General features: G+C 46.1%; 1 protein-coding gene across 1 annotated transcript; it reads right to left on the bottom strand.

Annotated features, from left to right (window-relative positions):
* Nucleotides 1–390: 390 nt before the first annotated feature.
* Nucleotides 391–20,812, bottom strand: ABRACL (ABRA C-terminal like). Its single transcript, XM_069973750.1, has 3 exons — nt 20,563–20,812; nt 6,285–6,355; nt 391–791 (listed from the first exon to the last, which is right to left on the bottom strand). Exons 2-3 carry the CDS (start codon nt 6,343–6,345, stop codon nt 607–609), a joined length of 246 nt encoding a protein of 81 aa, XP_069829851.1. The 5' UTR covers nt 6,346–6,355; nt 20,563–20,812; the 3' UTR covers nt 391–606.
* Nucleotides 20,813–22,154: the final 1,342 nt, after the last annotated feature.

The following is a 22,154-nucleotide window of genomic DNA, read 5'->3' as shown; positions in this document are numbered from 1 at the left end:
ACTCTTCTCCCAGCTAGTGATCAGTGGGGGGTCTTAGCACTGAGACCCCAACCATTCATAAAATTGTCATGTCTGTGTGGTTTCTCAGTTTTTAGATTTATTTTTCAGTTTCAGTAGTTTTCAAGAAAATGATGAAAGTTTGCAAGACACCACAACTCAATAAGAAAGCAGAGAGCTTCAATGAACAGAATGTAGGCACACACTCAGGACAGCTGGCACCATCACTACCGCCTTTCACCATCCTGAACCCGTTGCTGGTTTACATGATATTCACACATTGAAAACCCAACATCTGTTATGTGCAAAATAACTAATAAAAAAAACATATGGACAACCCATAGATACAATACAGAACATCAAACATTTGAGGTCAACAAAAACCCAATACGATTTTAGAATAATTCTTCAGAAATTTTATTGCATTGTGGTCCTTTCAGGTTACAAAAGGAATGTATGTTTAAAAAAAAAACAAAAAATGCACTGGAAATGTATTACAGATGTCCCACTAGAAAAATACAATCTCAGCTGTTGACTGTGCACCCAATCCACTATGGTGAGCACCTTTTGTCTTGCATTAGGAAAACCACATACACCAGTGATTCTCCTCTAATCCTGAAGTAACACAATGTTAGTGTTGTCATGAACACCTTGTAGAAGTAATTCTCCATCGTATGTTATGATTTTCCTCCGTTTCGCTGCTTTAAGGGTTCCTACTAGAGCCTCAAATAGATTAGCGCATTTGTCGTCATTGAATAACACACCAAACTTTACGCTAAGTTTTCCATCACTGCCTGAAAAAAAAAAAAATTATTTGGAGAAGATTCTACAGGTTAAACAATATAGAACAGATGACTCAATTACCTTCGGTGTCTGATGGTCGAGACCTTTTACACACTTTAGACTTGAGATGAGTGAACCTAGAGTACACTTGGGTGCAACCGAACCAGAGCGTGCAGCATATGATTTGCGGTGGCTGAACAAGTTGGACGCAGCCCTAGGGAATCCGGGCAAACATGGATACAGCCATAGGCCCTATCCATCTTTTCCAGACAGCCTCAGGGCTGCTTCTCGAGTTTCACGCTTGGGTTTAGGAACCAAAGTGTGCTTGAGGTTCGCTCATCTCTATAGCCATGCGGGAACTCCCCCTGATTCCTTTAACCCTATGAAGACCTGACCATCTTTTTCCTTACTTTTTTTTATCTCCATGAATGCATCTGCAGCAGGGCTTGTTCTTTGCAAGATGATGGGTCTAGTTCACAATCATCGCATGCAATGTCCAATAGCTGCACAGCATCTCTGCATAATTGGGGACACTGTGCAGCTAGGCTTACTTCAGAGATACGGAATGTCAGAAAGTGAGCGCCAGCGGGTAGAAGGTATCTCCTGCTCCCCGGACAACCCCTGTAATGTATACAGGGGTCTGGCAGCATTGTATTCTCCTCTCCCTATTAACAACACATGTATACTTGGCTGACAGAAGCATGCACTTGTACTGAGAAGGGGGTCAGGAAAGGTAGCCGCTGGCAGAGCGAGTGCTCGTCTAACGTGTTTGGGTAACCTAACTTGTAACCAGGCCTACAACTTATAAGTATCAAGATAATATACTGTACTTAACATTTGCATTATCTGCCAGATAAACATAGGAAATGGCAAACTATCCGATTCTGAGAACTTTTCAGTGCAGAACATTTCACCTACTGTACATTCCATTTAGATTGAAGCAAGTGAAAACGCTTGTGTGGACAAGCCTGACCAAACCAGGCGTGTTCTCCTGGAATGCTTCAGATTATACAGTGATACAGTCTATTTTAGAATGTATTTACACCACCTACTACTTGGCTAGGTCACCCGACTTCTCATAGGTCCACAGGAGCAGCAAACCACACTTTGAGGAAAAACACATTTATGTGCATGAAGTATAATTAAAAGGGGTTATCCAGCGCTACAAAAACATTGTCACTTTATTCCAGAGATAGCCCCACTCGTCTCCAGTTTGGGTGGGGTGTTTGCGATAACGATCACATTTGAGCAATAATCGCCTCCTGCAAACACTGCGTACGATCAAGCGGCGAGCGATAAATCGTTCATCGTGATCTTTCATCGTTCGTAATAACAAATGTTTTTAAACAATTTATCGTTCCATCTAAACACTGATAGTTATAAAAAAAACACATTGTTACTTTGAAATCGTTAATCGTTCGATTGCGCAAATTATCGCTCCAATTAGTTTCATTGAAGTGAATGGAGCTTAATTGCAAACCTCACCTGAACTGGGGACAAGAATGGTGCTCTCTCTGGAAGAAAGTGGGCATGGTTTTGTAGCGCTGAATAACCCCTTTAGGGTACCTTCACATGTACCGGATCCGCAATTTTCATTCCGCTGCGGATATGTAACCCAGGAACCTTTAACCCCCCGTCGCCCGCAGCCCAGAGCATACATCACCTGCTCCAGGCTCCTGCTTGCTTCGGGGCCTTCCAGCATCTCCCGGTGGTCAGCCAATCAGTGCGCTGCCCCATGGCAGCGCACTGATTGGCTGACCGCCGGGAGATGCCGGGAGGCCTCGAAGCAAGCAGGAGCCTGAAGCAGGTGGAGCTTCACAGAGCCGCGGCGCCAAGCAGGTAATGTATGCTGCGGGCCGGGGGTTAAAGGGGCCGGGTCACATATATGCAGCTGAATGAAAATTTCGCTGTGCGTGTGGGACCCCATAGGCCTTCATTACACCAGGATCCGCAGCGGGTTTTGCTGCAAACTCGCAAACATACACAGGAAAAGCCGACATGTTTCAATCTTTCTGTGTAAATGGACCCTAATGCTACGTTTACACGAACTGATTATTGGGCGAATTTTCGCGATAACGATTGAATTCAAACGATAATCGTACGTGCAAACACGGCGAACGATCGAAAAATCGTTCATTTTGATCTTTTAACATGTTCATAAATCGTCGTTCGTCAATCGCAAAAAATTCGCCGATCGTTCCGTGTAAACAGTCGTCGCGCGATAGTCCGGACGCCCGGCCTCCCGCTAGCAGCCCGGCTCCCCACTCATCCGCAGCCCCCTGCGCCGGCTTGATCGCCGCCGCCGCTCTGATCGGAATTTCAAACGGCTCCCCTTCAGCCAATCAGTGCAAAACGATCGCAAAACGATTTTTCCGTTCTATATATTGTACCATCTAAACGCTGATCGTTATAAAAAAAACCGTTACTTTGAAATCGTTAATCGTACGATCGGGCCAATAATCGCCTCGTGTAAACTTAGCATAAAGGTAGATCTAGCAGCAGGTGAGACTGATATAGGGCTGTGTACAGGGAAGTGATAGGGTCCATTTACACAGAAAGATTATCTGACAAAAAAAAATGCCAAAGATTTGAAGCCAAAGCCAGGAATGGATTTGAAAAAGGAAAAATCTCAGGCTTTCCCTTTATGACCTGTTCTCTGTTCATAGTCTGTTCCTGGCTTTAGCTTCAAATATTTGTCAGATAATCTTTCTGTGTAAATAAACCCTAAGAGAAGTGCATTCATATAAGTATGTCCCCTGCCTTATTTAAAGCTATCGGCAGGTTAGATCTGCCTAATCTGCAGCTAGATTCCCTTTAAGTGACAAAGAGGAAGAACTGGGGATTGTGACTGCTAAGGAAGAAGAGGGGACATGGGGAAATGTTGCCGTAACTGCTAATGAAGTTTAGTAGGGGCCGCTCCTTGCTGCATTAGGGGTATAGGCAAAAGAGTGCTTGATACAACTTATACAATGCATTTACACAGGATGGTAATATGGAACCATACTATTACCACACAACAGTTAAGCTGCAAACCATAACACATTGCCACCTCTCACCTGGTGCATGCAACCTGTCTATTGTGAACAGATGCCAAGGAGTCCCACAACAGCAGCTTGCTTCCTCTCTCTCTCTCTCCTCTACACACTGCGTGGTGCGGTCATGTGACCGCTCCTTTTAAAGCAATACCAATGTCACACAGTAGGTGGGCTAGTGCAAGATCCCTGCTGATTGGATGTGTTCCCGGCATCATGGGAAAGCGCTTTTCCCGCCCGGAACACTTCCTGCTTTCTAGAATGGCGACTGCCATTTTAAAAAGCAAGGGAAAAAAATAAATAAATCGGAGCGGATTTCCAAAAATCTGAATCCAATCGGACTCGGATTTTTGGGAAAATCCGGACCAGATCCCATACCGGCCGAACCGGTTCGCTCATCTCTAATCATTACTACTGTTGCACAGACATTAGTATTTTTGAACCAGGAGTAATAAGAGGCACCTTTATTATCCTTAAAGGGGTTTCCAGGTAAATATAAAACTGACCTGCCTGCCTGTGCAGGAAAACAACAGAGCCAATGCTTACTTCTATCGCTCCCACACTGCTCTGGCTGTTTGATCTTCCAGTTTTCTCTGTGTTCTTAAACACAGAGCTGAGCGGGAAGCCATCAGAAGCTGGAAGCACATGAACACAACAAAGACTGGAGATGGCACAGCAGTAGGAAATTGAGGGGGTAAGTATGTCATTGTTTTACTACACGGGGAGGCAGTACAGGCTGTTTTTTATTCCCCCCAGAAAACACTTTAAGGGTGCCTTCACATGTACCAGATCAGCAGCAGATTTCACCCTGCAAGTTTGCAGCGAAATATTAATTCCGCTGCAGATGTGACCCGGCCCCTTTAACTCTCGGCCGCCCGCAGCCCCGGCCCGAAGCATACATTACCCGCTCGGCGCCGCGGCTGTGTGAAGCTTCCGCCTTCCCTCGCCCCTCATCAGCCAATCAGTGCTGCCGTGCACTGATTGGCTGTTGAGGAGTGAGGGGAGTCGGGAACCTCACACAGCCGCGGCGCCGAGCAGGTAATGTATAATCTGGGCAGGGGGCAGCCCTGGAGCATACATCACCTGCTCCAGGCTCCTGCTTGCTTCGGAGCCCCCCGGCATCTCCCGGTGGTCAGCCAATCAGTGCGCTGCGGTGGGACAGCGCACCGATTGGCTGATCACCCGAAGATGCTGGGAGGCCCCGAAGCAAGCAGGAGCCTGGAGCAGGTAATGTTTGCTCTGGGCCAGGGCTGCAGGGATTAAAAGGGCCAGGTTACATATGTAACCCATAGACCTTCACACTACTTGGATCCGCATCGGATTTCGCTGCAAACCCACAGCGTGAAATCCGCTGTGGATCTGGTACATGTGAAACTACCCTGAGGCTGGGTTCACACTACGTATATTTCAGTCAGTATTGTGGTCCTCATATTGCAACCAAAACCAGGAGTGGGTTAAAAACACAGAAAGGCTCTGTTCACAAAATGTTGAAATTGAGTGGATGGCCGTCATTTAATGGAAAATATTTGCTGTTATTTTAAAACAACGGCTGTTGTATTGAAATAGTGGCCGTTATTTACTGTTATATGGCGGCCATCCACTCAATTTCAACATTGTGTGATCATAGCCTTTCTGTGTTTTTAATCCACTCCTGGTTTTGGTTGCAATATGAGGACCACAATACTGACTGAAATATACGTAGTGTGAACCCAGCCTAAGGGTGCGTTCACACGTACAGGATCTGCACCAGATTTGAAGTTGCAAATTCAAAGCAAATCTGCTACAGATCCTGCATGTGCGGTACAGGATCCGCAGCAGATCTGCAGAAGATTTGATTTGCTTTGAATCTGCAACTTCAAATCTGCACCATCAAATTAGCTGCGGATCCCATATGTGTGAAAACCCCCTTAATGGTGCGTTCACACCTACAGGATCTGCAGCTGATTTTCTGCTGCTGATCCGCAGCAGATCTGCAGCAGATTTCATTTAAATAACTGAACACAGCATCAAATCTGCACCATCAAATCTGCTGCAGATCCTGTAGGTGTGAACACACCCTAAGGGTATAAACACAACGTATACGCAGCGTATTTACTGCTGCGATACGCAACAAATACGCAGCAGATTAGATCTAAATAGCTAAACACAGCATCAAATCTGCACCATCAAATCTGCTGCAGATCTGCTGCGTATCTGCTGCGTATACGGTGTTTGTACCCTAAAAAGTAAACTATCAGCAGCTTCATCAATACAAACCTGCTGATATCTCCCTGTAGCCATTAACCTCCCATTTCCGGCACTGCTTCTGTTATATTTCTATGTCCTGTCCTTTTTGCTAAATTCCATCCAAAACAAATATGTTAATGAGTTCCTTTGGTGCACTGTGGGCCTTCCTAGCACCTACCTTCATTTAAATTAGCATGAACGGTATTTTAATACTAAAAACCTATAGTAATGTCATCTAGCATTTACCTTTTGTGCCAAGGCGACGGATCTCCTCCACAAGAAGACTAACTTCATGATCTACATTCATTGTTATCAACCTGAAACAACATAACTCAGTTATTCACCTGTATTAAATCCTAGTGGGTTTTCTACAATAACCATTTTTATATAAATTTGTATTACAATTCAGAGACAACTCCTGTCTGGTTGCAGTTATCCCTGCAGACAGATGACTTTGCCCAGGAATTCAGCTGGCTATGTATTTTCCCTGCAACATCACATGGCAGCCTTTAAAGCAGTGCTTCTCAAACTGTGAGGCGCCCCCTAGTTGTTGGTGAGGCCCAGCTGAGGAGCCGGTTTTCACAAAGTTACTATGATCTGAACAGTCCTTTTGCTGTTTGCAGAAATCTCTATTTTAGCAACATTATTAATTTATTTTGTACTTGCTTTGTTGGTATATAGAGCTTGGGAGATGGGTGACAGGTAGCCCTAGCACAGGGCCGTTTTAATACATTGGTGGGCCCAGTGCACAGCCCTCAAGAGTGGGCCCCCCCTTTCCTTTCGGCACATTGTATAATGTACTGAATTTGCCCCCACACTGTATCAAGAGCCCCAATACATACAGTAGTTACCGTATAACACTATTTCCACCATACAGTGATTACATATTACATAAAAACTGCACTAAACAAAACAGAAAGATATCACCAATGATACCATTACATAATACCGCCACATCATGACCCCTAAGGCCTTATGCACACGTTCAGTATTTTTTTCTGGTCCTGAAACAACCCGTGAGAAATTGCAGATTGGACATCCGTATTCCATCCGTATTCCATCCGTATTCCATCCGTATTCCATCCGTTGCTGGACCAGACTTCAACTGAGCAGTGAATGAATGGCAGACCCCCTCTGCGGCTGCATCAGACCCCCTCCTGCGGCTGCATCAGACCCCCTCCTGCGGCTGCATCAGACCCCCTCCTGCGGCTGCATCAGACCCCCTCCTGCGGCTGCATCAGACCCCCTCCTGCGGCTGCATCAGACCCCCTCCTGCGGCTGCATCAGACCCCCTCCTGCGGCTGCATCAGACCCCCTCCTGCGGCTGCATCAGACCCCCTCCTGCGGCTGCATCAGACCCCCTCCTGCGGCTGCATCAGACCCCCTCCTGCGGCGGCATCAGACCCCCTCCTGCGGCATCATCAGACCTCCTCTGCGGCGGCATCAGACCCCCTCCTGCATCATCAGACCCCCTCTGCGGCATCAGACCCCCTCCGGCGGCATCAGACCCCCTCCGGCGGCATCATCAGACCCCTCCTGCGGTAAGGATGCGATCTCCTATGCGATCCTCCTGTGCCGTTCTGCCTTCAGTGCTCTTAATTGATTCATTGATACTTTCCTAACCACATAGTAAACACCAATTTATTGAGCTAATTGGTAATGATGATTGGCAGCTGGGCTACAAAGGTACAAGTACCAATTACCTCAATAAATTGGGGTGTTTACAATGAACACCCCAATTTATTGAGGTAATTGGTACTTGTACCTTTGTAGCCCAGCTGCCAATCATCATTACCAATTAGCTCAATAAATTGGTGTTTACTATGTGGTTAGGAAAGTATCAATGAATCAATTAAGAGACTGTGAGCAGTGAATGAATGGCCTGTCAGCTAAATTCGGCACAATATAAAGTATGTAATGTTCCGAGCAGGCACCCTTCTGTATGGTCTTCACCTTGTGGAGTACTACAGATCCCAGCTCTCTGATATACCATCACCAACACTGCCTCAATACATTCGTCTACTGATTCTGCTATAGGGCGGGTTCAGACTGAGGAATTCTCGCGGAAAATGTCCGCGGAATTCCGTCAGCTGTCCGCCCGGAGATCCGGAGAACTATAGATCCCAGCACTTCTATATACTGCTGTGCACAATAGGAGCATGAGTTATCCATATTTTTCTACGGAAATACGAATGCCAAACATGTTGCAATCCGCAAACAATCCGTAGACAATTGATGTCAATGAGAGCATCCGTGAAAAAATCTGGGTCCGCACCCGGTCCGCACTAGGACATGTCCTTTTTTTTTACGGATTGATTTTCATCCATTTCTGCTACTGATCGTGTGAATAGCCCAATAGACTTCAATGTGCACTAACTCGGATACGGAAATACGGATCCGTAAATTACGGAACGTGTGAATAAGGCCTAACACTACAACCCTATAACAGAGTGCAGTTACATCCAGTGACTCACCGGGGGCGTCTTCTCCGATCAGAGTCTGTCACCTTTTCTTTTTCTCTCCAGCCAGCCTGGGCCACCTTGAAGTCTTCCCCTGGCTGTGAATCTTCTCTCCAGAATCTGCCAGACAAATATTTTAGGCTCCAACACATACAGTAGTTAGGTCCCTTGTACCCCTATACAGTAGTTACACCCCTCTGTGCCTCCATAGTTTTAAGGTGTCCCTGTAGTATATAGACCCTCATGTGCTCCTCCAGTTATATACAGCCCTCCTGTGCGCTCCCCCATTAGTATATAGCCCCCCCCTGTGCACTCTCCCCAGTAGTATATAGCCCCCCCCTGTGCTCTCCCACAATAGTATATAGCCCCCCTGTGCTCTCCCACAATAGTATATAGCCCCCCTGTGCTCTCCCCCAATAGTATATAGCCCCCTGTGCTCTCCATAATATATAGCCCCCCTGTGCTCTCCCCCATAGTATATAGACCCCTGTGCTCCCCAATAGTATATAGACCCCTGTGCTCCCCAATAGTATATAGCTCCCCTGTGCTCCCCCATAGTATATAGCCCCCTGTGCTCCCCCATAGTATATAGCCCCCTGTGCTCCCCCATAGTATATAGCCCCCTGTGCTCCCCCATAGTATATAGCCCCCTGTGCTCCCCAGTAGTATATAGCCCCCTGTGCTCCCCAGTAGTATATAGCCCCCTGTGCTCCCCCATAGTATATAGCTCCCCTGTGCTCCCCAGTAGTATATAGCCCCCTGTGCTCCCCAGTAGTATATAGCTCCCCTGTGCTCCCCCATAGTATATAGCTCCCCTGTGCTCCCCCATAGTATATAGCTCCCCTGTGCTCCCCCATAGTATATAGCTCCCCTGTGCTCCCCCATAGTATATAGCCCCCTGTGCTCCCCCATAGTATATAGCCCCCTGTGCCCCCCATAGTATATAGCCCCCTGTGCCCCCCATAGTATATAGCCCCCTGTGCCCCCCCCCCATAGTATATAGCTCCCCCTAACATATAACATTGAAAAAAACAAACACTGTTACTCACCTGGATCCACGCGTTCCTCTTCTCTTCCCTCCTGTGGCCGCACTTCCTGTGGTCACAAGAGGCTGCACTCCCCTTACCCTCGCGCCGACGCTCTAGTGACGTCGGGCGCTAGAGGGTGAGTGCGGCCTCTTGTGACCGCAGGAAGTGCGGCCACAAGAGTGACTGACAGGGAGGGAGCCAATGGCTCTCTCTCTGTCAGTGTCGCTGCTGAAGCGCCGCAGCAGCAGCAGCGGGCGGGGGCAGCAGCAAACGCCAGGGCCCTGCAGGGGGCGCCATGGAGGGGTAAGTAGATTACCCATCCATGGCGCTCCCCCCTGACAGGCTGATGGCCGGAGCCCTGTGCGACCGCATTGGTCGCACATAGCAACGGCCGGCCTGCTTGGGGGGCCCCTTTAACCAGTGGGCCCGATGAACGTGCACCATGTGCCCTCTGGTTAAAGCGGCCCTGCCCTAGCATTATTCTCAGCTTTTAAATGGACTTTTACCACAGATGGTGAGACCTAGGCACCCTCATGGTCAGTCTGGTGAGGCCCAGGCATTGCCTTGGTCTGTTGGGTGAGGCTCCAGTAGAAAAAGTTTAAGAAGCACTGCTTTAAAGGAATGAAAAAGGGTGATTTTTTCCCCCTTCAAACCAACTGGTTTCACAAAGTTCTACAGATTTAAAGTTTACTACTATTTCTTCAGTCTTCCAGTACTTATCAGCTGCTGTATGTCCTGCAGGAAGTGGTGTATACTTAGCAGTCTGACACAGTGCTCTCTACTGCCACCTGAGTGCTTGTCAGGAACTGTCCAGAGCACTAGCAAATCCCCACAAAAATCCTCTCCTGCTCTGAACAGTTCCTGATATGGACAGAGGTGGCAGTAGAGAGCACCATGTCAGACTGGAGAGAATACACCACTTCCTGCAGGACATACAGCAGCTTATTAGTACTAAAAGGGTTGCTATTTTTAAATTACAAATTGGACATAACTCTCTGACATCATTTGATTTGGGAAAAAAAACCTCCACCGGAGTACCCCTTTGAGAGAACGCTACTAATATAGATCCTGCTGTATGACCAGAATTACACACAGAAGGTCACGATGCTGTAGCTGACAACTGAGGACTACCTTCTACCTGCTAAACGTCTGGTTCAGGATGCTTGTACAATAAGGTAGGATTCCTTCTCTAGTGGATTATACTTGCAGGGATTCCCTCCACACACTCTTGAATAAACAAGACACAGATCCCTTCCTGAGTGATACATATAGAAAGCAGGAAGCAAGATTTACGGAAGCGACCAGCCGTTCCCTCCACCCACACCTTCCTGCTGACAGCTTCATCACATTAGAAGAGAGCGATGATCCCTTTCAGACACTGCACAGAAGAGAAATGGTTGCTTCACATTTGGTTCATTTGTCTTTATTACGTCATGTCACTTAGAAGCCAAGTGCGATTAGAAAAACGGGTCTGTATTTTTTACAGAAACTGTGCCATGCTTGCTTCATCTAGCATAGTGTATCCCAGTGTCCACAAGATGCATGCCGAACAGTATTCCACAGTGTCCACAAGATGCATGCGGTACAGTATCCCACAGTGTCCACAAGATGCATGTGGTACAGTATCCCAGTGTCCACAAGATGCATGTGGTACAGTATCCCAGTGTCCACAAGATGCATGCGGTACAGTATCCCAGTGTCCACAAGATGCATGCGGTACAGTATCCCACAGTGTCCACAAGATGCATGCGGTACAGTATCCCACAGTGTCCACAAGATGCATGCGGTACAGTATCCCACAGTGTCCACAAGATGCATGCGGTACAGTATCCCACAGTGTCCACAAGATGCATGCGGTACAGTATCCCACAGTGTCCACAAGATGCATGCGGTACAGTATCCCACAGTGTCCACAAGATGCATGCGGTACAGTATCCCAGTGTCCACAAGATGCATGCGGTACAGTATCCCAGTGTCCACAAGATGCATGCGGTACAGTATCCCACAGTGTCCACAAGATGCATGCGGTACAGTATCCCAGTGTCCACAAGATGCATGCGGTACAGTATCCCAGTGTCCACAAGATGCATGCGGTACAGTATCCCAGTGTCCACAAGATGCATGTGGTACAGTATCCCAGTGTCCACAAGATGCATGCGGTACAGTATCCCACAGTGTCTCCACAAGATGCATGCGGTACAGTGTCCCACAGTGTCCACAAGATGCATGCGGTACAGTATCCCAGTGTCCACAAGATGCATGCGGTACAGTATCCCACAGTGTCCACAAGATGCATCCAGCACAGTTTCCCAGTGTCCACAAGAAGCATGCAGTACAGTATCCCACAGTGTCCACAAGATGCATCCGGCACAGGATCCCAGTGTCCACAAGAAGCATGCAGTACAGTATCCCAAAGTGTCAACAAGATGCATCCGGCACAGTATCCCAGTGTCCACAAGAAGCATGCAGTACAGTATCCCAAAGTGTCCACAAGATGCATCCGGCACAGTATCCCAGTGTCCACAAGATGCATGCAGTACAGTATCCCACAGTGTCCACAAGATGCATGCAGTACAGTGTCCTACAGTGTCCACAAGATGCAAGCAGTACAGTATCCCCCAGTTTGGGATGGGATGTGCGATGCATGGGTGCGATGTGCAGCCATTTCTGTATTTTTGGCTTTTGCGTATTTTATGTATTCTGTCCCTTTTTTCATTGTGGCTAGCACTCGTGCTGTGTAAGACCCATGTGATCCAAATTAGCAGGAAGCACCTGTGCACATAAGGGGAGGATTTCCTAGTGTTCTCCCATTCTACCTTCAGAGGAATGGAGAGAGGTAAGAGCTTGTTCACACTTGTGTTGCTTGGCGTCCACTTTTTCCGCCGGTGGCACCTGCGGGGTCCGGGGGGGGCCCTTTAGGGTCTGGTCCTGTTACAATGGGGTTGCAGGGCCATTCCGTGGCCCCCCTTCTCTGCTTGCACACGTTTTACGGGGATTGTGGTCGCTGACCGTCACAGTGATGTTTTTTGGTTAGGGACTCATGTGTATCAGAGACCTGCACGTGGTACATGAGGCAATATGGTTTGGCCAAATTATATACTAACTTCTGATGTTGGTTTTAAATGTAGCTTAATAAGCTTTCGTGTCAGCCATGGGTGCAATGTGCAGCCATTTCTGTCTTTTTGGCTTGTGCATACAGTATCCCACAGTGTCCACAAGATGCATCCGGTACAGTATCCCACAAGATGCATCCGGTACAGTATCCCACAGTGTCCACAAGATGCATCCAGTACAGTATCCCACAGTGTCCACAAGATGCATCCGGTACAGTATCCCAGTGTCCACAAGATGCATCCGGTACAGTATCCCACAGTGTCCACAAGATGCATCCGGTACAGTATCCCACAGTGTCCACAAGATGCATCCGGTACAGTATCCCAGTGTCCACAAGATGCATCCGGTACAGTATCCCACAGTGTCCACAAGATGCATCCGGTACAGTATCCCAGTGTCCACAAGATGCATCCGGTACAGTATCCCACAGTGTCCACAAGATGCATCCAATACAGTATCCCACAGTGTCCACAAGATGCATCCGGTACAGTATCCCAGTGTCCACAAGATGCATCCGGTACAGTATCCCACAGTGTCCACAAGATGCATCCGGTACAGTATCCCACAGTGTCCACAAGATGCATGCGGTACAGTGTCCCACAGTGTCCACAAGATGCATGCGGTACAGTGTCCCACAGTGTCCACAAGATGCATGCGGTATAGTGTCCCACAGTGTCCACAAGATGCATGCAGTATAGTGTCCCACAGTGTCCACAAGATGCATGCAGTATAGTGTCCACAAGATGCATGCAGTAGAGTGTCCTACAGTGTCCACAAGATGCATCTGGTATCGTGTCCCACAGTGTACAGAAGATGCTTCTGGTATTGTGTCACATAATATACATAAAATATACATAAGATCCAGTATAATGTTTCACAGTGTCACAAAATGCATCCTAGATAGTGTCCCACACTGTCCACAAGATGGATTCAATACAGTGTCACATAGTATACACAAGATCCAGTATAATGTTACACAGGGTCACAAGATGCATGCGGTACAGTATCCCGCAGTGTACATAAGATGCATGCGGTATAGTGTCCCACAGTGTCCACAAGATGCATGCGGCATAGTGTCCCACAGTGTACACAAGATGCATGCAGCATAGTGTCCCACAGTGTCCACAAGATGCATGCAGTATAGTGTCCTACAGAGTACCGAACATGCATGCGGCATAGTGTCTCACAGTGTCCACAAGATGCATGCAGTATCGTGTCCCACAGTGTACAGAAGATGCATCTGGTATTGTGTCACATAGTATACAGTACATAAGATCCAGTATAATGTTACACAGTGTCACAAGATGCATCCGGTATAGTGTCCCACAGTGTCCACAACATGCATGCAGTATAGGGTCCCAGTGTACGCAAAATGCATGTAGTATAATGTCCCACAGTGTCCGCAAGATGCATGCAGTATAGTGTCCAACAGTGTCCACAAGATGCATCTGGTATAGTGTCCCACAGTGTACACAAGATGGATCCAGTATAGTGTCCCACAGTGTACACAAGATGCATCCGGTATCATGTCCCACAGTGTCCACAAAATGCATCCGGTATAGTGTTCTACAGTGCACACAAGATGCATCCGGTATAGTATCCCACAGTGTACACAAGATGCATCCGGTATAGTATCCCACAGTGTACACAAGATGCATCCGGTATAGTATCCCACAGTGTACACAAGATGCAAGAAGTATAATGTCCCACAGTGTCCAAAAGATGGATCTGGTATAGTGTCCCACAGTGTCCACAAGATGCATCCGGTACAGTGTCACATAGTGTACACACTGTGTGCAGCAGAGATGAGTGCAACTGGAGCATGCTCAAGCCTGATTTTTCAGCATTTAATAAGGGTGGCTGAAGAAGTTGGATACCGTCCTAAGGAGTCCAAGTACACATGGATACAACCATTGGCCATACGCCAAACGATCGGACTTGTGCATGCTCACTTTATAGTGCTTTTGACTTGCACCACTTGGGTAACACACACACACACACACACACACACATACACATACATACATACATACATACATACATACAGTAGAACAAGCACACACACGAGAAATGCTTATAAAGTGCTTTTTTCCCTGCTTTACTTCCTGGATAAAATGGTGATGTCACAAACAGACTCCCAGAGCTGTGCGGGCTGTGGCTGCTGGAGAGGATGATGGCAGAGGGATGCTCAGTGTCCCTCCAGTGCCCTGTGTCCCTCAGTGTCCCCCTGCCATCATCCTCTCCAGCAGCCACAGCCCGCACAGCTCTGGGAGTCGGGTCGTGTCATCACCTTGTTATTCAGGAAGTGACATCACCATGTTATTCAGGAAGTGACATCACCATGTCGTCCAGGAAGTGAAGCCTTGATGCAGTAGTAAGTGCAGGGAAAAAAGCACTTTATAAGCATTTCCTGTAATAAGTGTATAATGGGGATTTACATAACTTTTGGGGGGCAATACAATACTTTAATAAAATTTTGCGCCAGACTTCTCCTTTAAACCAAAGCAAATTTTCCCATAAGAAATCACTAATATGCAGACAATTGGTTCCACACCCCAAAAATAATTATTTTTGTATTCTGAATAACATGTAGAACAGATGAAATAAACAATAAGAAACAGCTGAATATGTCATATTATAAGTTACTGTATAGTATAGCAATTAGCATGTGGAGTATAATGTATAGTAAGTGCATAATCTGAAGAAAACAGCAGCAGTTTGTAGATACAGGATGGAGGTGCAGATCTCCATATTGCAGTAGTCTAGGACAACAGGCTAGAATATAGAAGCAGGGCTGCTGTCAGAGGTCTGTGTGGTCACATGACAGCAATCGAGGAGGAGTGTGTGTTCAGCATGGACCAATCAGGAAGTTTACAGCATTATATACAGCAGTGTAACTGGCTGAGTGTAAGTGCAGGCACATTATAGCAGCACTGTGTATAGCTGAGTGTGAGTACAGGCACATTATATCAGGAATGGAGAGGATGGGAAACACAAGAGCTGAAAGAGACTGCAGGGAGCATCAAGGAATGAGCAGGGCAGATGTGGGCACATAAATGCAGCACCCGTCCGGGGAGAGAGGGGTTACAGCTATAAAGACATTACCTCCACAGTCCCGTCCCCTGATGCAAGCCCCAGCCTGAAGTGAATCTGCTATGATTTGGAAGGTGAGGGAGACTTCATGGGATAAAGTACAGGGCTGTAGACCCTGCTATGCAGACCATGCCCCTCCCCCACTCCCCCTCCCACCCAGTACAAGGAGCCCTTAAACCAAAGCAATGCTCTTAAACCAAGTTACAATTTTGGAAAACTGTGAACTCTTCTTGCAAAACGCCCTTAATCCAAGTTACTCTTAAACCAAGGTACCACTGTGTGTGTGTATAAATATATTATATATATACACACACACACACACACACTACCGTTCAAAAGTTTGGGGTCAACCAAACAATTTTGTGTTTTCCATGAAAAGTCACACTTCTTCACCACCATACGTTGTGAAATGAATAGAAAATAGAGTCAAGACATTGACAAGGTTAGAAATAATGATTTGTATTTGAAATAACATTGTTTTTACATCACACTTTGCTTTCGTCAAAGAATCCACCTTTTCCAGCACTTACAGCATTGCACACCTTTGGCATTCTAGCTGTTAATCTGTTGAGGTAAGCTGGAGAAATTGCACCCCACGCTTCTAGAAGCAGCTCCCACAAGTTGGATTGGTTGGATGGGCACTTCTGGCGTACCATACGGTCAAGCTGCTCCCACAACAGCTCAATGTGGTTCAGATCTGGTGACTGCGCTGGCCACTCCATTACCGATAGAATACCAGCTGCCTGCTTCTGCTGTAAATAGTTCTTGCACAATCTGGAGGTGTGTTTAGGGTCATTGTCCTGTTATAGGATGAAATTGGCTCCAATCAAGCGCTGTCCACTGGGTATGGCATGGCGTTGCAAAATTGAGTGATAGCCTTCCTTATTCAGAATCCCTTTTACCCTGTACAAATCTCCCACCTTACCAGCACCAAAGCAACCCCAGACCATCACATTACCTCCACCATGCTTAACAGATGGCGTCAGGCATTCTTCCAGCATCTTTTCATTTGTTCTGCGTCTCACAAACGTTCTTCTTTGTGATCCAAACACCTCAAACTTGGATTCATCCGTCCACAACACTTTTTTCCAGTCTTCCTCTGTCCAATGTCTGTGTTCTTTTGCCCATCTTAATCTTTTTCTTTTTTTATTGGCCATTCTCAGATATGGCTTTTTTTTTGCCACTCTGCCCTGAAGCCCAAAATCCTGCAGCCGTCTCTTCACTGTAGATGTTGACACTGGTGTTTTGCGAGTACTATTTAATGAAGATGCCAGTTGGGGGCCTGTGAGGCGTCTGTTTCTCAAACTAGAGACTCTAATGTGCTTATCTTCTTGCTTTGTTGTGCAACGCGGCCTCCCTTCTTTTTCTACTCTTGTTAGAGCCCGTTTGTGCTGTCCTCTGAAGGGAGTAGTACACACCGTTGTAGGAAATCTTACATTTCTTAGAAATTTCTCGCATGGAATAGCCTTCATTTCTAAGAACAAGAATAGACTGTCGAGCTTCAGATGAAAGTTCTCTTTTTCTGGCCATTTTGAGCATTTAATTGACCCCACAAATGTGATGCTTCAGAAACTCAATCTGCTCAAAGAAAGGTCAGTTTTGTAGCTTCTGTAACGAGCTAGACTGTTTTCAGATGTGTGAACATGATTGCACAAGGGTTTTCTAATCATCAGTTAGCCTTCTGAGCCAATGAGCAAACACATTGTACCATTAGAACACTGGAGTGATAGTTGCTGGAAATGGGCCTCTATACACCTATGTAGATATTGCACCAAAAACCAGACATTTGCAGCTAGAATAGTCATTTACCACATTAGCAATGTATAGAGTGTATTTGTTTAAAGTTAGGACTAGTTTGAAGTTATCTTCATTGAAAAGTACAGTGCTTTTCCTTCAAAAATAAGGACATTTCAAAGTGACCCCAAACTTTTGAACAGTAGTGCATATATATGTATATATAAAAAGTGTGTGTCTCTGAAAAGTCAGAAAACCATGTGCAATTTTTTCAAGATAATGAACCTCTTTATAGTTGTAGGACTGGATCCCTCACCATGTCACAAGTTTTCCTTAGCAGTAAATATAATAATGATATGTAGTACTCACAAGTAGAGAGCTGAAACAGCCTCTCCATATTATAATCAGGCAGCACTGGCGCTGTACATCTTTACAATACAATAATAATCCCACCATTTATATGGCGCCATTAAGTTGGTGAGTAGAGATGAGCGAACCTTGAGCATGCTCGAGTCGATCCGATCCCGAACTTTCGACATCTGATTAGTGGTGGCTGCTGAACTTGGATAAAGCCCTAAGGCTATGTGGAAAACATGGATTTAGTCATTGGCTATATCCATGTTTTCCAGACAACCTTAGAGATTTATCCAAGTTCAGCAGCCGCCACTAATCAAATACCGGTTCGGGTTCGGATGGACTCGAACCCGAACCCGGTTCGCTCATCTCTAATGGTGACCGATTCCCTTTAACTCCCCTTTATTTTTTTTCCCCTGGTGTCACAGTGCTTTCTGCTGACATCTCTGTCCATGTCAGGAACTGTCCAGAGCAGTACAGTTATTCTATGGAGAGTTGCTACTGCTTTGGGCAGTTCCTGACATGGACAGAGGTGGCAGCAGACAGCACTGTGTCAGAATGGGAAAAATACACCACTTCCTACAGGACATACAGCAGGACTGATAAGTACTGGAAGACTGGAGATTTTTAAATAGAAGTAAATTACAAATTTGTATAACTATCCAACAGCAGTTAAAAAAATTCCCCCATAGGAAAAAAAAAAAAAAATTGCCATAGACTTCAATGAAAAAGAAACATCTGTCAATTATTTCTTTATTTATATAGTGCCAACTAACTTTACGCCTTCATTCAAATCTGTCTTTGTCCCCATTACGACTTTGGCTGGGTTCACACTGTTTTTTGCAGTCCCGTTTAACAGATCTGTTTTTAAAGCTTTACTTTTTAACGTACACAAAAACGTGTTCAACCACGTTTTTCTGTATGCCAAAAAAAAATAAAAAATTGATCCTTTTTTTTATAATGGAAGTCAATAAAAAAAACGAATCAGTTTTTTTTCCATTAAACGGACACGTTAAACAGACTGCAAAACCGCTGTGTGAACCCAGCCTCACAATTCACCTACCTGAGTGTGGGAGGAAAACCATGCAAGCACAATGTAAACATTAATCCCTGGACTCCTGTGCTGGAAGGCAACAGTACTAGAGACGAGCGAATTTACAGTTATAATAGTGAAGTATCTCGGCAATCCGCTAAAGAGCCTGATGGGTACAATGGCAAAAATATTTTTCTTTCAAATAAACTGGTGTCAGACTGGAAATAATAAACCCCTTCCTGCAGGACATAAAGCAGCTGATAAGTACTGGAAGACTAGAGATTTTTAAATAGAAGTAAGTTAGAAATTGATATAAATTGCTGAAACCAGTTTATCTGAAAGAAAAAAAGACTCCCTGGGTGCCTGGAAAAGCTGGATCCAGTCCTGGGAAAAGTTTCCCAGGATTGCAGGGATAATGAAGTGCTTCGCTTTGTTATTACTGGGAATTGGCTCACGTCTAAACAGTACTAACTACTAGAGGTGATCAGCATTTGAATCCTGCTGCCTGGAGAAGGTGGATGCAAACCGAGGACTGCCTGGAAAAGAAGGATGCAGCCATAGGCCATACATAGGCTGTATGCATGCTTTCCTGGCAACCCTTGGGCAGCATCCAACTTCTCCAGCCTCCAGGAGTCAAATGCCGAACATTGGAGTTGGGAGAACATTGCCGGTCCTGAAAAGTTCAGAAAGTTCCCTGAACACTAGTCATCAGTAACTTATTGTCATGGAGCAGACAGCCGCCATGTGCCGATCAGCTGCTCCACTGTAGACAGCCCATCAGTACATTTTGCCCAGAAAAACACTTTAATGGTGCGTTCACACCTACAGGATCTGCAGCTGATTTTCTGCAGCAGATTTTATTTAAATAACTGAACACAGCATCAAATCTGCTGCAGATCTGCTGCAGATCCTGTAGGTGTAAACGCACCCTAAGGGTACGTTCACACGTACCGGATCCGCAGCAGATTTCATCTAAATAGCTGAACACAGCATCAAATCTGCTGCGGATCCTGTACATGTAAACGCACCCTAAAGGAATAAGCCGCAATAAGATGTGTACACATAGCGACTATGCCAGAGTGGGAGCGGCTGGTCGGATGGGAGGAGGCGGCGGCCCCGGGATGACCAGAACCAGACACACATACGTAACCTGCCATACAGTGAACATTACTATGGCAATTACTTTCCACAAGGATGATTTTTCACAGTTGGAGCAAATCTGTGCATTTAACTACAACTCCTATCACGACTGAGTTTCCAGCAGTCCATGCATGATGGGAGTTGTAGTTCTATAGCGGTTACACAACCACAAGTTGGGAGAAGACTGTATATACCAATAAAACACTATAATAGTAGCCAACAGAGACAAACATGAGACATGAATACATCTATGGCCACATATACACTGGAAAACTATACTGCTGTAAAATACCTAAAAGGCTAAATGTAAAGAAAGAAAAACATGTATAAAAAAGCCCTGTCTGAAGTCATCCTTAAAGTGTTTCTAATGGAAATCAATGACATTACTCAGACGATAAAGCAGTGAGAAGTTGAGTGGCCGGGGAGCTGTACACATTGAGGGGCAGTGATCGGACTGTGCACAGCCCGATCATCCAGCTCCCCCACACATGACATCACATGCACAGGGCATAGAGAGGAGCCATATATGGTCACAGCCCAGGTGACATCTGCGGCTGCTGGGAACTCACCCACTAGTTGTCTCCAAGGATCGTGCACCGGGGACTGGGGCGGCGGCAGGGACGGGTCACACCGATCACTACAAGGAAGGAAGGAGGAAGAGAGGCGCTTTGTGTAGGATGCAGTTATGTTAGCTGCACCGGGGCCGCCCATAGGAGCGGGGAGAAGCCTATTGCATGAAAGCCGGGAGGAAATGGGGAGGAGGCTGCATGCCGGCATAGTATGTGCGAAACAAGGTGAGCCCGGGAGATGTGCTCAGCTCATGTCAATGTACAGCGCACGGAGCATGCGCAGTGTATCTCAACGCAGCCCAGCCACCTCTGTACTAACAGGATCTATACAGAGGCGCGTGCTGCTGGAGGGGATTCGAAGAGAAGTCACGTGGTCTAGAGCAGCAGTCACGTGACATGTGCAGTTTCTTCCTATATAGGTTGGTGGGATCAGGAAGGAGTCCTGTTGGGGACAGATGTGCTACTGGGGTTAATGTGCAAACTGTAGAGGAAATCATTCTTGGAGGCAACTTCTTTCTGCTCATGAACTCTGTTAGGACAGGTTCACATGAGCCTTGTGTAGTTATAAGGAGTCAAAGCTTTTAGTATGCGGACCATGCTGAACTCCATGCTTTTTTAATGCAAATCGGAGGTGGAAGTCAGAAGAAATGGATTCAAAACCAAATATGCTGTCCAGACCTGATGGAAATTGTAATTTTACAACAGCTGGAGGGCCCCGGATTCTCATTCCCACTTTTAAGTGATTACAGCGCAGTTACATCGAGTGACTCAAGGGGAGCATATTCTTTGAGTGAATAATTGGTGAACTCTAATTAGATTTGTCCACTTTTCCTTTTTTTCTTCGCTGCCCTGCCTGGGTCTTTATTAAAAGGGTATTCCACGCAGGTGCAGAACATTACCTTTCTGCGCTCTCCCAGCGTCCTCCTACATTATCTTCCGTTCCCCGGCTGAATGATCCCGCCTCCTCTTCTGAGATGTGGTAATACTGCCAGGCAAGTCCATCTTGGAAGTGGAGGCGAGATTGTTCAGCTGGGGATTGAAGATCATGTACTAGAACATTGGGGGAGCATAGAGAGGTAAGAATAGGCTGTTTGTTATGTTCTGTGCTTGAGCAGCAACATATTAAAAAGATAATTATCAGTGTAATACCCCTTTAAGACTTCTTCTGACCATGACTATTTTTCCTAGAATCTGCAAACATTTTAGGCTCCTCACTCCAGCACTCTTCTCTATACAAACACTCCATTTGGATTGCCCCTCTGTGCCTCATATAGTATTAGGCCCCCTCCACTCTCCTATCCTTCTAAGTCATATGTAATGGTGTGTTTACACAGAGAGATTTATCTGGCGAAAATTTTTGAAGCCAAATCCAGGAATGGATTTGAAAAGAGGAGAAATATAAGTCTTTCCTTTATTACTTGTTCCCTGTTTAAAGGGAATCTGTCAGCTCCTGGGGCCTACCTAAGGTGCTGACAGTGTGCTGTACCTGGCAGCCCCCAGTGAGCATGGTGCCTTTTTGGTAATTTTACGTGCAACGGATTATGTACAATCTTATGTCTCCTACTGTACTAAAGAGTCACAGAGCCGTTGTT

This window comes from Dendropsophus ebraccatus, chromosome 6 (assembly GCF_027789765.1).
Source record: "Dendropsophus ebraccatus isolate aDenEbr1 chromosome 6, aDenEbr1.pat, whole genome shotgun sequence".
NCBI classification, from domain to species: domain Eukaryota; kingdom Metazoa; phylum Chordata; class Amphibia; order Anura; family Hylidae; genus Dendropsophus; species Dendropsophus ebraccatus.
Note: the sequence above shows the minus strand (reverse complement) of the source record. Positions and strands in the feature narration are given on the sequence as shown.

Coding starts and splice junctions, on each gene's coding strand:
- ABRACL (XM_069973750.1), bottom strand. CDS start 6,345: ATGAATGTAGATCATGAAGTTAGTCTTCTTGTGGAGGAGATCCGTCGC. Junction 792..6,284: donor CCGTCGCCTTGGCACAAAAG/GTAAATGCTAGA, acceptor TTTTTTTTTCAG/GCAGTGATGGAAAACTTAGC.